Source organism: Pteropus alecto, unplaced genomic scaffold (genome assembly GCF_000325575.1).
Source record: "Pteropus alecto unplaced genomic scaffold, ASM32557v1 scaffold102, whole genome shotgun sequence".
NCBI classification, from domain to species: domain Eukaryota; kingdom Metazoa; phylum Chordata; class Mammalia; order Chiroptera; family Pteropodidae; genus Pteropus; species Pteropus alecto.
The window spans coordinates 2,342,417-2,355,142 of record NW_006432224.1 but is presented as its reverse complement, the minus strand read 5'-3'; the positions used below and the strand labels follow the sequence as shown (position 1 = coordinate 2,355,142).

General features: G+C 53.3%; 1 protein-coding gene across 1 annotated transcript; it reads right to left on the bottom strand.

Moving 5' to 3' along the window:
- Nucleotides 1–2,691: 2,691 nt before the first annotated feature.
- TM2D3 (TM2 domain containing 3) lies at nt 2,692–11,490 on the bottom strand. Its single transcript, XM_015585706.1, has 6 exons — nt 11,472–11,490; nt 10,845–11,023; nt 6,307–6,481; nt 4,777–4,852; nt 3,919–4,077; nt 2,692–3,015 (listed from the first exon to the last, which is right to left on the bottom strand). The coding sequence occupies exons 1-6, from the start codon at nt 11,488–11,490 to the stop codon at nt 2,850–2,852; spliced, it is 774 nt and encodes a 257-aa protein (XP_015441192.1). The 3' UTR covers nt 2,692–2,849.
- Nucleotides 11,491–12,726: the final 1,236 nt, after the last annotated feature.

The following is a 12,726-nucleotide window of genomic DNA, read 5'->3' as shown; positions in this document are numbered from 1 at the left end:
GAAGTATGTGCCGGTTTCTACTGAGGTCGTGTCGTTAAGTATTTGAAAGGGGAGACGTTGTCAAGCTGCTCTAGCGTTTCATCCAAAGTCTTACCAATGCTTTCAGGTGTCTAGCTTGTGCCTGAAGAGGCCCCACCATTCATTCACAGAACAGATGGCCACCGTGCACCTGGCCGCCAGGTAAGGCTCTCACAGCAGAGAAGCAGAGTCCCGCGCTCACGGAGCCCGTTAATTAATTATGTCCAAGAGTCAATGAAAACTGCCTTACTTTGCACGAAAGTGTGTTTACAGAAGACAATTCGACTGCTACAAAGCTAAGAATTTATACCGAATTAACTCACGTACCCTCTAACATTCTCATGACATTTCATCCTCTTCCAGATGTGGCATGGCGGGGCGGGGGAAAGCTTAGGGGCGGGGGTGAAGCAATCGGCCTTCGTTTTTAGGCTCCGCTGACGTATCTGAAAAGCTGCATCAGATTCAGCTTGTTTTCCCCTCCTTGCTCAGGAGATGAATTAGAGTCATTTGCAAATTCCTTAGTTGATGTGCCAAAAATAAATGCAAATCTGGCAGAAAGTATTTAAAAAGTGTAGAGAAACCGAGCCTGAAGCGTAAGCTCTTTTAACCCCCCCCCGCCATAAGCCCCGTTAACCCGGCTGCTCCTGGGCCGCTCGGGGACCACGTTCGCACGGCTGTGGCCGTGTTCACTCGATGTGAACTTTGTGTTTTCTCCCCACGGCCACCTCGACTGCCAGTGTCCAGAATTCCCCTCAGGCGCTTCCATCCTTCTAGGACACCCGTGGAATTAACTCGCTCGGCGAATATGTCACTGTGGGCTGGGGACACGTGGCCCGCCCAGGGACTCCTGCGACAAGGAGCACAGACGGGGCACGGGGCGAGTCTGGGGGGAAGCGACGACGCGCGGCACGCTGCAAGGTGAGGGGCGGGGCCCAAGGTGGTCCCTCCATCCCCCATCGTCTGCTCACGGCGTCATGGGGGTCCCCAGCACGCCACTCGCGTGCCAGGGGCCCTCTGCGTGGCGTCCACGAGACCGTCGCCCCTCGGCCCGTGTGCGCAGCCCCAGGGACCTTCCGCCCTCCCCGGCGGTCCCACGTGAGTCGCTTGGGGACGCAGCCCGGCTAGCCCCGGACCAGCACCCCGGGGGCGGGTCCGCTCGCCCATCTCGGGCGCGGGCTCCGGCGCCGCGTGCAGGCCCAGGGCCACACGGAGAGTCAGCTGTCGGGGCCCTGCTCCCCATCCCCCACCTTGAGCACACTGCAGCCAGGCGCCCCGCTCCCGCCACCGCCCGGGGGGCCGGCCCCACGGGAGCCTCCTCCACAGAGCTGAGCGGGGAGACTCCGGAGCGCTGCATGCAGTCAGTGAGGGGCTGCATCCACCAAACTGCCACCTGCTTGGCCAGGCTCAGCCCCCGCGATGCAATGTGGTGCAGAAGCCGGCAGGGGAGGGCCGCGCCCGCGCCACCGTCAGCAGGAGCTCACGCGGGCTGCTTCTGGACCAAGATGGGCCCGCGAACGAAAACGGGGGGCTCCGCCTAGTGCCCGCAGTTGGAACTGCCGCTCAGCCTCGCCCGAGCAGCACGCGCTCACCTGGGGGGCCGCTACCGCTGCCCCAGGCCCAGGCCCAGGCCCAGGCCACGCCACCGCAAGCATGGGCCCTGCCCCGCAAACTGTAGCAGCCTGACCCGTTCCAGGCCATGGATGGACGCGTTCTCGAAAAACGTCTAGGAGCTTCTCCGTGGGAGAGGCACGCTAAGCCTTCTGACCATGAACAGATGTTTAAAACGTAATACATACCCACCTCGAAAGGAAAAGCGCTAAGAGTTTTAACGTATCAAAAAAAAACCTCTGTAAAACCTATTTTGGATTAATAACCGTTTTCCTTTCCGATAAAGGCTCTGTGGACACTAGAACACTCGTCACCCCGAAACACGTGGAGCACTTCCCAGCGTGTCAACGCACCAGCCATTTACCACACGTGACCCCAAACAAGGGTCTGAGGTGCGTGGTTCCACTTATATGTGTATTTCGAGGGCCAACCGTCATCTTCGATCCACGGCTGGGAATCCACGAGTGCGCAGCTGACGGGACTTACGTGCAGACTTCCGATGCCGTGGGGTCGGCACCCCCAACCCCGTGTTGTTTAAGAGTCGGCTATGTATCGGCTGGAATGGAGTAAGGCCCAGAAAAATACACGTTTCGGCCCTTAATGACAACAGTTGTGATTACTCAAGATTACCTTTTAATACAGAAGACAAACCTGTAACATTTCTTAAAGCAACTCACAATTTTATTAATTTTCAGCACTTGCGTCCTTCTGTAGTTCTAGGAAAATCCGAACCACAGCGACCAGAAACGAGGGTCCTGCAGTTGACTTTCAACAGCCACGTATAGAGACCAGACGACACGGGCGTGACACTATAAAACTTACAGGACAGAAGGGCGGGCGGATCGCTTCATTTAGCTAAACGAGAAAACGCTTCCCGGTTTGACGGCTGGACCGCAGCTGAGGCTTTTCAGGGCAGGTCGCATCACGTCGAGATCTGAGCGATACTAAAGCCACAGGAATTAAACCGATTTTCCGTCGCTGAGGAGTTTGTCCCTCTAGTTTAATTAAGCTTAAACTCTTCACAGGAGAAAAATATATTTCAGGCCAAATAAAACAAACTCCGGGTAAGCATAGCTCAGCGTTTTTTATTTTACCTTCATCGAGGCAGGCAACGTACAGATGCTGTACATTAAGAGCGTGCAAACGCGTGACTCGCGGCCCCCCGACCCCCACAGGCAGCAGGCCTTCCCAGCGCGGCTCCCCCGTGAAGTTCACGGCCGCCGCTAAATGTACAAAGAGCCATCCGCCGGCCCCACGTAGCCGACGCCGATGAGCAAGACGTCGATCAGCGTCCATATCCCCAGGCCGCCGAAGCTGAAGAGCTTGCCGAGGCCTTCTCGCCACTGGCCCAGGTAGAAGCGGTCTGCCCCAAAGCCACCGAGGGTGATGCTGCAACAGGAAACAGGGCTGGGATCCACCGGGTGGCCCTGCGACACGGCTCGGCCACATCCGAGCAAGGGCGCAAATTACCCTGACCCCCCGTCAGAGCGCGACTAGTTCACATTTTACACCGCCGAGTGCGCACCTCCCGCCTGGCTGGGACTCCGCGAACGGAGGGCTGACCCTAGCCCCAGGGGGACCGTGGGCCATGCAGGGTCCGCACCCCACCCCACCCCACCGCACCGCACCGCTGCTCACAGGGCGACTGCCATCATGGCCACGAGCCGTCAGCATGTCCAGGAGACGCGTGACCTTTAGCTGGACTGAAATCTACTATTTCTCTTTTAAAGGAATCGATCTCGGTGCATGTTAATCTCCAGAGCAAAGCAGGAGCCCGGATGAACAGAAGGTGCGCGAACGTGGGGGAGGGGCGGCCCCGGGAGGCCGGGATCAAGTCCTCTCGCCTCTCTAACGTCAGTCAGTGTTGGGAATGAGTGACTTTTAAGGTTCCTTCAAATGCTAAGCCCTACGCTATGTGACAACTTGTCACCGGATTTCTTCTAAAGTTTTTACTCAGAACGTATCAAAGTAAAAAGAAAGGAAACCACGATCCAGCCCCAACGACCGTGAGCATGTGGCCGATCCGGCTGACGCGTGCCGAACCCACCGCCCTGCTCCGAGGCGCCGTCACATCCACGGTGACGACAGGGAAACCACCCTCGCGTTTGAAAGTCACTCGTCACGAGTACCGTGGTCATTTAAGGCACCAGCGATGTGGGGGAAGCTGGCTGAGGGATGAGCAGGAACGCTCGAACTTTACAACTTTTCTGTAAATCTAAAATCCTTCCAAAATAATTTTTTTTTTAAAAGTTTTCACTGAAATCGTTGCTGACAGTGACTGTGGCCAGTTACCTGATCTCACGTGTGCTGCACCGAACTTCGCACCATGGGCCCCTGTCCACTTCCGGTGACACCTGCCGGGCGGGCTCCTCCTCCTCCCCGAGCCCCAGCCCTGACGCAATGGAGCTCGACCAGGGACAAGGTGGCAACGCCCGGAACGTTCTGTCACGACTTGGGGGGAGGGGGAGAGCCACTGACATCTAGCAAGTAGAGTCCACAGAGGCTGCTATGCAGCCTCCTATGCACAGGACACCCAACAAGGGACGACGTGGCCCCGATGTCGACAGTGACGAGGCTGAGACACCCTGCCCCGGGCCCCGCCGCAGGGCTCAGGGTTCGGGCTCTGACTGGGAACCTCGACCGCAGATGGCGCAGCTTGGTACCGAGCGGATCGTTTCACCAGGGTCCCCCGCCCTTCCCTCTGGTGGCAAGAACTGGCAACATTTTTTTTTTGCAAGCTTTTCATGGAAAAATGGGAAGTCCACATTTCTAGATGGGGGAACAGGTGACTCCTATTCTGGATAGGTGATTTTTAATGTATTTTTTGGTCATTTTCACTTTTTCCAATTTTCAGTACTAAGCACGTATTCTTTTTATGATAAAGAAGTTACCTGCCCACTCGAAACAGTGCAGCACATGCCAACAGCTTGTGCACATGCGGACTGGCTCTGCCGGCCTGTCGGCATGGCCCCCCATCTGCCACGGGCCGGCATCCGGGGAGAGGAGCTATCGCCTGCCACTGAGCTCCCGGAGGTGCCACTGTGACCCCCGGGGAACCCGGGGGCAGGGGGGACAGGGGCTGTGTGTCTGCGGGCATCCACCCCCCACGAGGCCCGGACGGCGCCTCGACCGCCCAGCGACGCGGCTTACCTGAGGGCCAGGGCGGTGGACCACTTATAACCGCCCGTCCAGTTGCAGTACAGCATTTTCGGGAACGTGCGGTTACCTTGAAGAAGGGGAAACGCTCTGCTTAGAAACGTGGGTATAAACACTCTTACGGAGAGACCGAACTGTACCCGGTGGCCTCGTCCTTTAAGATCTCAAAAGTCAGCTCTCCTAACGACGTTTGCCTGAGCGAATGGTAAAAAGACAGACCTCGCGGCCCAGGAGCACAGGCCTCACGCTGAAGTCAGTTAAGTAAGGGCTTCGGCCCCCAACGAGAGATGCCCCATCGGCTATGAGGACTCAGGCGAAGCGAGGAGCGAGCCAGACCGGGCCCTGGGAAGCGAGCCCAGAGCACACACGCACGCATGAACACGTCCGTGCGGCACGGGCACACGCAGACCGGCCTGCGACAGTCCCGAGGCCACCGGCTGTCCACGTGGGAGCAAAAGCGAGCCTGATCTACCTGGCAGCACACCCCGAAACCCACTGCAAGTGGGCGACAGACCTAATGCCAAAGGCCAAACTTACCACCTTTAAAAGACTAATAACGTCAACTAATTCAAATTTAAAGTTCTGTTCGTCGAAAGACACCAAAACAAAATGAAAAAAAAGAAAAGAGTAAATAAGGGTAAAAACCTGAGAGAATTTTAGGGACACCAAAAAGTTAAAGTGTCCAAAATACAAAAGAATCCCCAGGACTCTAAGAAAAAGACAAAACACAGGGACAGCAAGTATCAGAGGCCGCAGGGCATCGAGAACAGGGACGTCCGCTGCTGAAGAGCAAACGCCTGGACCGCTTTGGAAAATACTACATGCTGGAGGGTGCACGCCGCACAGACCCCTGCACGTGTGCAACCAGGAGGTGTGCACAAAAATCTGTAACGGCAGCACCATCTGTAAGAGCAAAAACAGAAATAACCCAAATACGTAGGAAAACAAATAAATGGCGACGCAATCTTACAATAGATTATTATTCAGAAGTAAAAGGAAAAAGATAACTCAGAGCCACCAAGTTGAGTGGGGGATAAAAAGACCATAAACAAGCTGTTCGTTTTATACAATTCTAAAACACACGTGACCGAGCACCACGCCGTACCACATCTTATCACACAAACGTGAGAGAACTAAACGGTTTGGAGAAAAGCAAGCAGGACAAGAACACTCGCGAGGGTGATGCCCTCTGAGGGAGGGAGGACAGCCGGGCACACGAGCACCGGGCAGCTGTGACCGTATCGTCACCGCTGTAGCTGTTCACTCGGTGAAACTCAACTACTGCGCATTGTACTTTAGACCCCACGTGGCTTTTTCGTTGGATCGAATACTATATTTTTAAAAGAGCATCGCCCGTTTTCTGGATGTTTCGTTCTGAGTTTGTTAATGAGGTTTGGCATAACTGAGAAGTGCTGATAAATGCTTCTGATGAAATCATTTAACCCTCGAATTTCTGATTAAAGCTCCACAAGCACGCCGAGAGAAAAGTGTCTTGCTCACAAACATCCTCGCGCTCCGACTCACCCAGGCAGTGAACGTGGTCCCGCACCGTGCAGTTGGCGGCGTGTCGCTGCCGGGGGCAGGACACCGTCATGCAGCTGGTGGAGGCGGAGCACTCGTAATCGGCTTCCGGAAGCTGCCAGCAAAACCTGCATGTCATGTTGATGACGAAGTTCCTCTGGGACTTGAAGTCTTGATCCTATGTGCCAAAGGACGCAGAACTCATCAATCGTAACGTAGGAGCTTGTTAATATGTCACTGAACTACACAAACGGCACAAAGTTTCTAAGTATGACCTGGCAGGAAGCGGCGTGAAGACGGTCACCCGCGCAATATGGATGCAAAAGAAATATGCGTGGTATGACCCTATAATCACAAAAATATACACCCGCAAATATTTACCTACAGAAGAATAAAACTGGATCAATTCACATCAGAATAACTAAGGATATTTCGCACGGTGAGATTACGTCATCACTTTTACCTGGCTAAATTTTTAATAATGAGCATGTGTACTTCTGTAGAGAAAAAAGGAGATTTTATTTTATAATGCTAGAGTCACCGACTCTAGGGAGGGACAGACGAGGACGTGTGTTCAAGGTCAGTGAGCTGCAGGTAATGAGCGGAGTCCAGGTCCCCCGAGCCCAGCCCGACGCTCCTGGAAGTACAGCGCACGCCCGGTTCGCAGTCCCCCACGCCGCTCCGGGGCCCGGGCGCTGTCGAAGCTGCTCCCACCTGCACGAGCACCTGGCAGGAGCCACAAACAGGCAGCCCAGGGAATCTCTCTCCTCAGAACCACATGTAGACCAGCAAGTGTTCACTGCTGGCCATCAGCTTTCGAGACCAAACTCTGAGTCATTATTTTGTTTCCTGCTTATAAAAAGGAGCATGTGTCCTTTGTGAGTTATACATTCGGAAATCCCAGGAAATAACCTGTAAAGTCTCCAGAGATCCGCTTTAAACCTTTAATTTTTTTTTCTATAATATAGATTTATAAAAGTACGATACACTGAAAACATTTTGCATCCTTTTTACCTCTACACGACATCATGTTCTAATACGTATTTTTCAAAACCAGTTTTAAATGGTCGCACGATCACCTCTGAAGTGTCGTATTTATTGATTTTTTTCATCAATGCAGAACTGCTTTTATGGACAGCAGTCAAAACTGGGACACGCACCAGCTGATTTGCAACCCTGTGTGAAATGTCTGCACACTTCTCAGGACGCATTTATAGCCACGTTTCTCATCAGCTCTCGAATTTCTCGAATTTGTTTTACCGTACAAACTCCCAGACGGGCCAGGGGAGTGAAGACGACACTGGCCCCCACAGCACCGAGCGCCGCTCGCCCGATGGCCTTCGGGGAGTCTACTCCGTGCCTGGGTACATTTTTTATTTAATTTAACGTTTCCACTAATACACCTTTCACTTAATCCTGCAGGTATCAGTAAATACCTCTAGAGCTGCCTAGTTATTTTTAACGGCTGGAACGTATTTTGTCACAGAGCAAACCACAAATTACAGACATCTCTCTTGGAGATTTAGCGTACTTCAAATCTTCTGCCTGGGTGAAGGATACAGCTAAAAACATCCTTAGGAATGTTATTTGCATCCATGTACGATATCTATATGATAAACTGCCATATACGCAATTGCTGGGTCAAAGGTCATATGCTCTATAGTTTCAGAGAGATGACGAATTGCCTATAAGAGGGTGTCCAATGTGCCCACCCACTATCGAGACACAGTGGATGTCACTGACGCCCTCGCAAACTCGGTGTATTAACTAAACCCTTACATTCTTTTGCCAGCCTAAATACACATCGATCAATGTGTATTTAATTACGAGGAAAATGCAGCATTTTTCTCACGTGTTGAAAGTCCACCTGTAGTTCCCGTCTGTGGACCATGTGCTCCGGTCCTGACGTCATTTCTCTATGGGACTGTCACCTCTTATTCATCTTTTACTTTTAGGAAATCTTTAGAGATTGTGGTATTAATGCATTATTTGTAACGTGCATTAGAAATACGTTCTTCTAGTTTGTTGTTTACCTTTTGCCTTTCTCCTTTTTCGGTCGTGCAGCAATTTCTAATGTTCAGTAGTCAATGCCTCAACACTTTCTTTTACGGCTTTTCGATTTTATTTTATATTTAGGAAAATGTTCCCTTCTTTGAGATCATAACAGAACTGTCTCACGCTGTCTCTGGCACTTTGTGGCTTCTTCACATCGACTCTTTGACCCACGTGTAATCTATTCTGAACAAGCCCTGGATTCCGCTGTCCCTCCAAGACAGCGGCCCAGTCCCATCATGCACTGGGCCATCTCCTCATCACGGAGAAGCGCAGATGCCCTCAGAGCTCATCTCTGATGAAGGATCTGCCCCCCTGCCCTCTGGGAGGCAGCTGTCATCACTACGGACGCATCCCCCACCAGAAGGCTGGCACCGTACCTGCTACGGACACAGCAGGAGACATCGGTCTTCTCCCGGGGACGCAAAGCGACGGTTCTGTCAAGCGCGTGTCCCGCCGACATCGACGGGCTTGACAGCTGCCATTACAGCTGGGACAGGAACCATCTGATGTCGAAGAGGCTACAGGATTTTTACACTTATCTCTACTTCCGTACTTCACAGGACCTCACGAAGTCAGTCGTTGACTCGTGTGACCCAGGCGAGAGTCCCCCGGCCTGCGAGGCCCTCCCTGGTCGGCACGCGTGAACGAGGACTGGAGGGGTTTCTCCCCTCCCACGATTTGAAGTTCGCAAGGAGAGGGGGGAGAGCCTGAGCGCACGCGCGCGCGACAAAAAACACCTGCACGTGTGCACGTGACGGCCATGGCCTTGTCCTTCCTGAAATGCGAACGAGTTCACCAAGCAGGGACGCTACAGGTCATCATTTCACAAACGAGAATACCTGGCTGCCCCGGGTCGCCTGGCGACAGGGGTCGTAGGGCCCGTGGCTGCTGACGGTCGATTCGCAAATGTCCTCGTTCCCATTTTCGAGAGGGAACAGGCCGCCGGGCTCTGATTTCCACTGCGCACCTGAGCACGGCGCCTGCTTTGTCACGGGACTCCCTACCGCCGGCCGGTACCGGGAGCGCGTGAGATCGGGGGCCTGCAGCAGGAGAGACTGCGCCCCGGGGCGCCCCGCGGCCAGCGGCAGAGCCGCGCCAGGGACCGCGACCAAGGAGTTCGGGAACTTCCTCAGGCTCAGTTTCTCTACCTGTTTCTTGCCTCACCCTCTGCCGTTTTCCTTGGAGCGAAGCAGCTGGTTTGGGGAGCACCGGAGGAGGAGGACTGGAGAACTCTGTTCTCAGTAACCGTCAGGGGAGACACATGTCGAAGAGGCCGAAGCACCCAGCAGCGGGGCTAATTCTGAGAGGGTCCCCCGGAGAGCCAAGTGTTCTCATGTTCACTAAGCACCTATGAGGTGCCAGACCCAGGTGTGTAACTCTCAAAGCTTTCGAACAGGTTTAGTCACTAGGTGGGGAGGGAAGAAATTCTATTTAAGACACGGCAACGAAGAACGACCGATAATCCACGGGCGGCCGTGAGGACGACCTGGCAATCAGCCCGATTTCCCAGTGCACTTTAAAGGGTAAGGCCGGTGTCTAAAAATGGCAGATCCTTCAGCTTCCAGAAACCACGTTCAGATATTGAGACGACATAACCCCTTCCCCTCTGGAGGGAAGCCTTCCTCATGCCTCTCCTAATCTGAGAATGACGGAACGGTGGCCGTGGGGGACACTCCGCTCCATCCCTTCGCAGACCCAGCTCCAGAGAACGAAGTGGAGGAAAAAGCGCCTTCGAGTAAGTGCAGGAAATGCCAGAGCCGCTGGTCAAAGGACATCTGTGGGGGACACCGTGGACATCTACACGGGGGGACACCGCATAGAATGTTTTTCCTTCCTCAACCATTTCCCAGAACAAGGGTTCCACAGAAACACTTCAGGAAGAGCTGTCCTGGGACCATCCCCCCGTTAACGAGATGGACTGACAGGTCACCCAGCCGGTCGTGGCCGGGCTTCATCATTCACTTCTCATCTCGCCCAGATGCTGGGAGGACATTCCTAAGTGAAGACTGCGACAATGACCCAGTCCACCTGTTAAACAACACGGACACCTGAGTGTCCCTGACCTATGCTCGTTCGGCAGGTCTGCCCAGAGCACTAGGAAACGCACCTACGGAAACCTTCTAGGCTCTTCCCAGCTCTCAGACATCACAGTAAGATGTCGCTATGACGACTAGAACAGGGTCACTTCTAACGGGGAACGGTCGGTACGCCTGAGCTTTTTCTAGTTCTGACTTTCTATAAAAAGTCTGACAATCGCTGCGTTTTATCCTGTGTCAAAAAACTGCCATCTGAACCCTTGCAATGAAACCTCACTTGGAAATGGAAGCTTCGATCTTCTGATAAACTTGACTTTATTCTTAAAACACAACAACCTATAAAATACAAAGTACGTTCTTCCAGAATTTCCCCATGGTCAAGTCTAAACTCTACGTATAACTCAAGGCTCGCGGTGAGTTTGTTTAGAATAAGTAAGTTGCAGTACTTACGACGCAGGTAACAGAAGGTTTGACGGTGCAGTCAAAAGTCACAGGCTTCCCGTAGACACAGGAGGCGTTTGTCCTGCAGTCCACGCAGTCCGCGGGGAGTCTGCTGCACAGGCCGTTGCTCGGGCACTTCGTCACGTCGGGGAGGCTGTTGGTACTTTCTGTGAGAGGCGAGAGCGCAGCTTATTCTCATCACGCCGATAGGAAAACGCTTTTCTAAGATTAAAGGACGTGACCGTTGGCAGGGAGGGGCTAGGCGGGGAGGAGAAGGCACAGCGGGGGTCCGCGATACCTGCGGTCGAGCAGGGTTCTGCCACCGGCCAGCTGCGTGACGGGGAAGAGCTCAAGAGCGAAGTAAAAAGTATTTCGTTACTGCCCCCGATGACCATAAAAATCAAAAGTGCGTATGTATATAAATCGGGAGATGTAAGTTAGGGCCTCAAAAAGTCTAAGATTTAGAGATGGGGGGGTTTGCTCAAGATCACAGAGGGAGAGGCAGAACCGGAGACGGAACCGGGCCTCTCGGCTTCCCATCCAATGTTATTTTCCCTTGAACACTAACTCGGAAGAGGAGCCGGTGACGACGGGGTGCACCGCAACCCTAGAAAATGCTCTGTCATTATTCCGTACTGCTGCTTCGGGAAGCCATCATTTGCTAAGAACATTTAGTTTTCTACCACCGATGTTCAAAATAGTTCTCCGTATTAGTTAACTCGTTCAGTGGGTCGTAGATTTATTTCCAGCCAACCGAGCCAGGAGTACGATATATTTCTATCACTTAAGAAAAGGCCAGAGTGACTCTCAAAAACGTAATGTTTTAAATTCAAGTTTACTGCTGACTTCTAGTCTTTTACATCCAAATTAGAATCAGGAAAGTACCTCGGCCGGTTTCAAGTCATTGAAATAAGGGAACTCTAAAGAAATGAAATTATAGAGAAACCGGTTCCACTTAGCAAAACATGCTAATACTCACCCGAAACTGGCCCTACTGAAAAAGTTCTTACAGCAGATGAGCGATTCTACAAAATATCATTTGTCCCTATCACTACTGGGGCTGGAGAACAGACGTGCAGAATGACAACGCCAAGGTGACTCCAAGGGCCAGGCTAACCCCACCTTAACGATGAGAAAACAAAGCCCAAGCGGGTGAATGATTTGCTCAAGCTCCCAGTAGCACGAGCAGACCCGGACCCGGACCGGGACCCGGACCGGGACCGGACCCGGACCCAGCCGCCAAGTCTCCATGGATTCCTGTGGCCCTTCCTCTTCACGCGGCCCTGGGGGGGCCCTTAATGCCCAATATGAGGCACAGGGCTCAAGAAGCAGAAGAAATTTTCTGAAGGGAAGCAGCACTGGCTGAGGGTTACGTCGATGATGCGAAAAAATGAACATAAAGAGATGGAAATGAGCGTGGGACTGTCCAAAGGTATTTGAAATATCGAGACTGGCGATAAAAAATGTCTATATCTGTCCTTAGTGCGTGTAATCTCAAATACACTAAATAAAATAGTCGAAAGTGGAAATTATACCCAAAAGAGAGAGCGCGCGCCCCGCGGACAGAGCGCACGCATTTACTGCGACGGGAGGCGTCCAGCAGCCGCCGCCCTGGGGACAGCGGCGAAGGGACGCGCAGGGCCCGATCCCTTCCACACCGAGCCGGCGGCTGCGCGCGTTCGGAATTTAAGGATCCTACAGTCAGAGAAGCACGTTATCCGGGGACATAACGGCTCGGTGTCCGGTTAACAGGCGGGGTCCACGCCCCGCAACGATCGCCGTGCAAACCGCGGAGAAAACTGAGGAACGAGGCGCCACCAGGGCAACGAGAGAACAAAACGTGGTGTGAGGACCATGCCCGCTGCCCCGGCCGCGTCCCCGAGACCTCGGT

Coding starts and splice junctions, on each gene's coding strand:
- TM2D3 (XM_015585706.1), bottom strand. Junction 4,078..4,776: donor TCCACCGCCCTGGCCCTCAG/GTAAGCCGCGTC, acceptor CCTCCCCCCAAG/TCGTGACAGAACGTTCCGGG. Junction 3,016..3,918: donor TGCAGCACACGTGAGATCAG/GTAACTGGCCAC, acceptor TTCCTGTTGCAG/CATCACCCTCGGTGGCTTTG.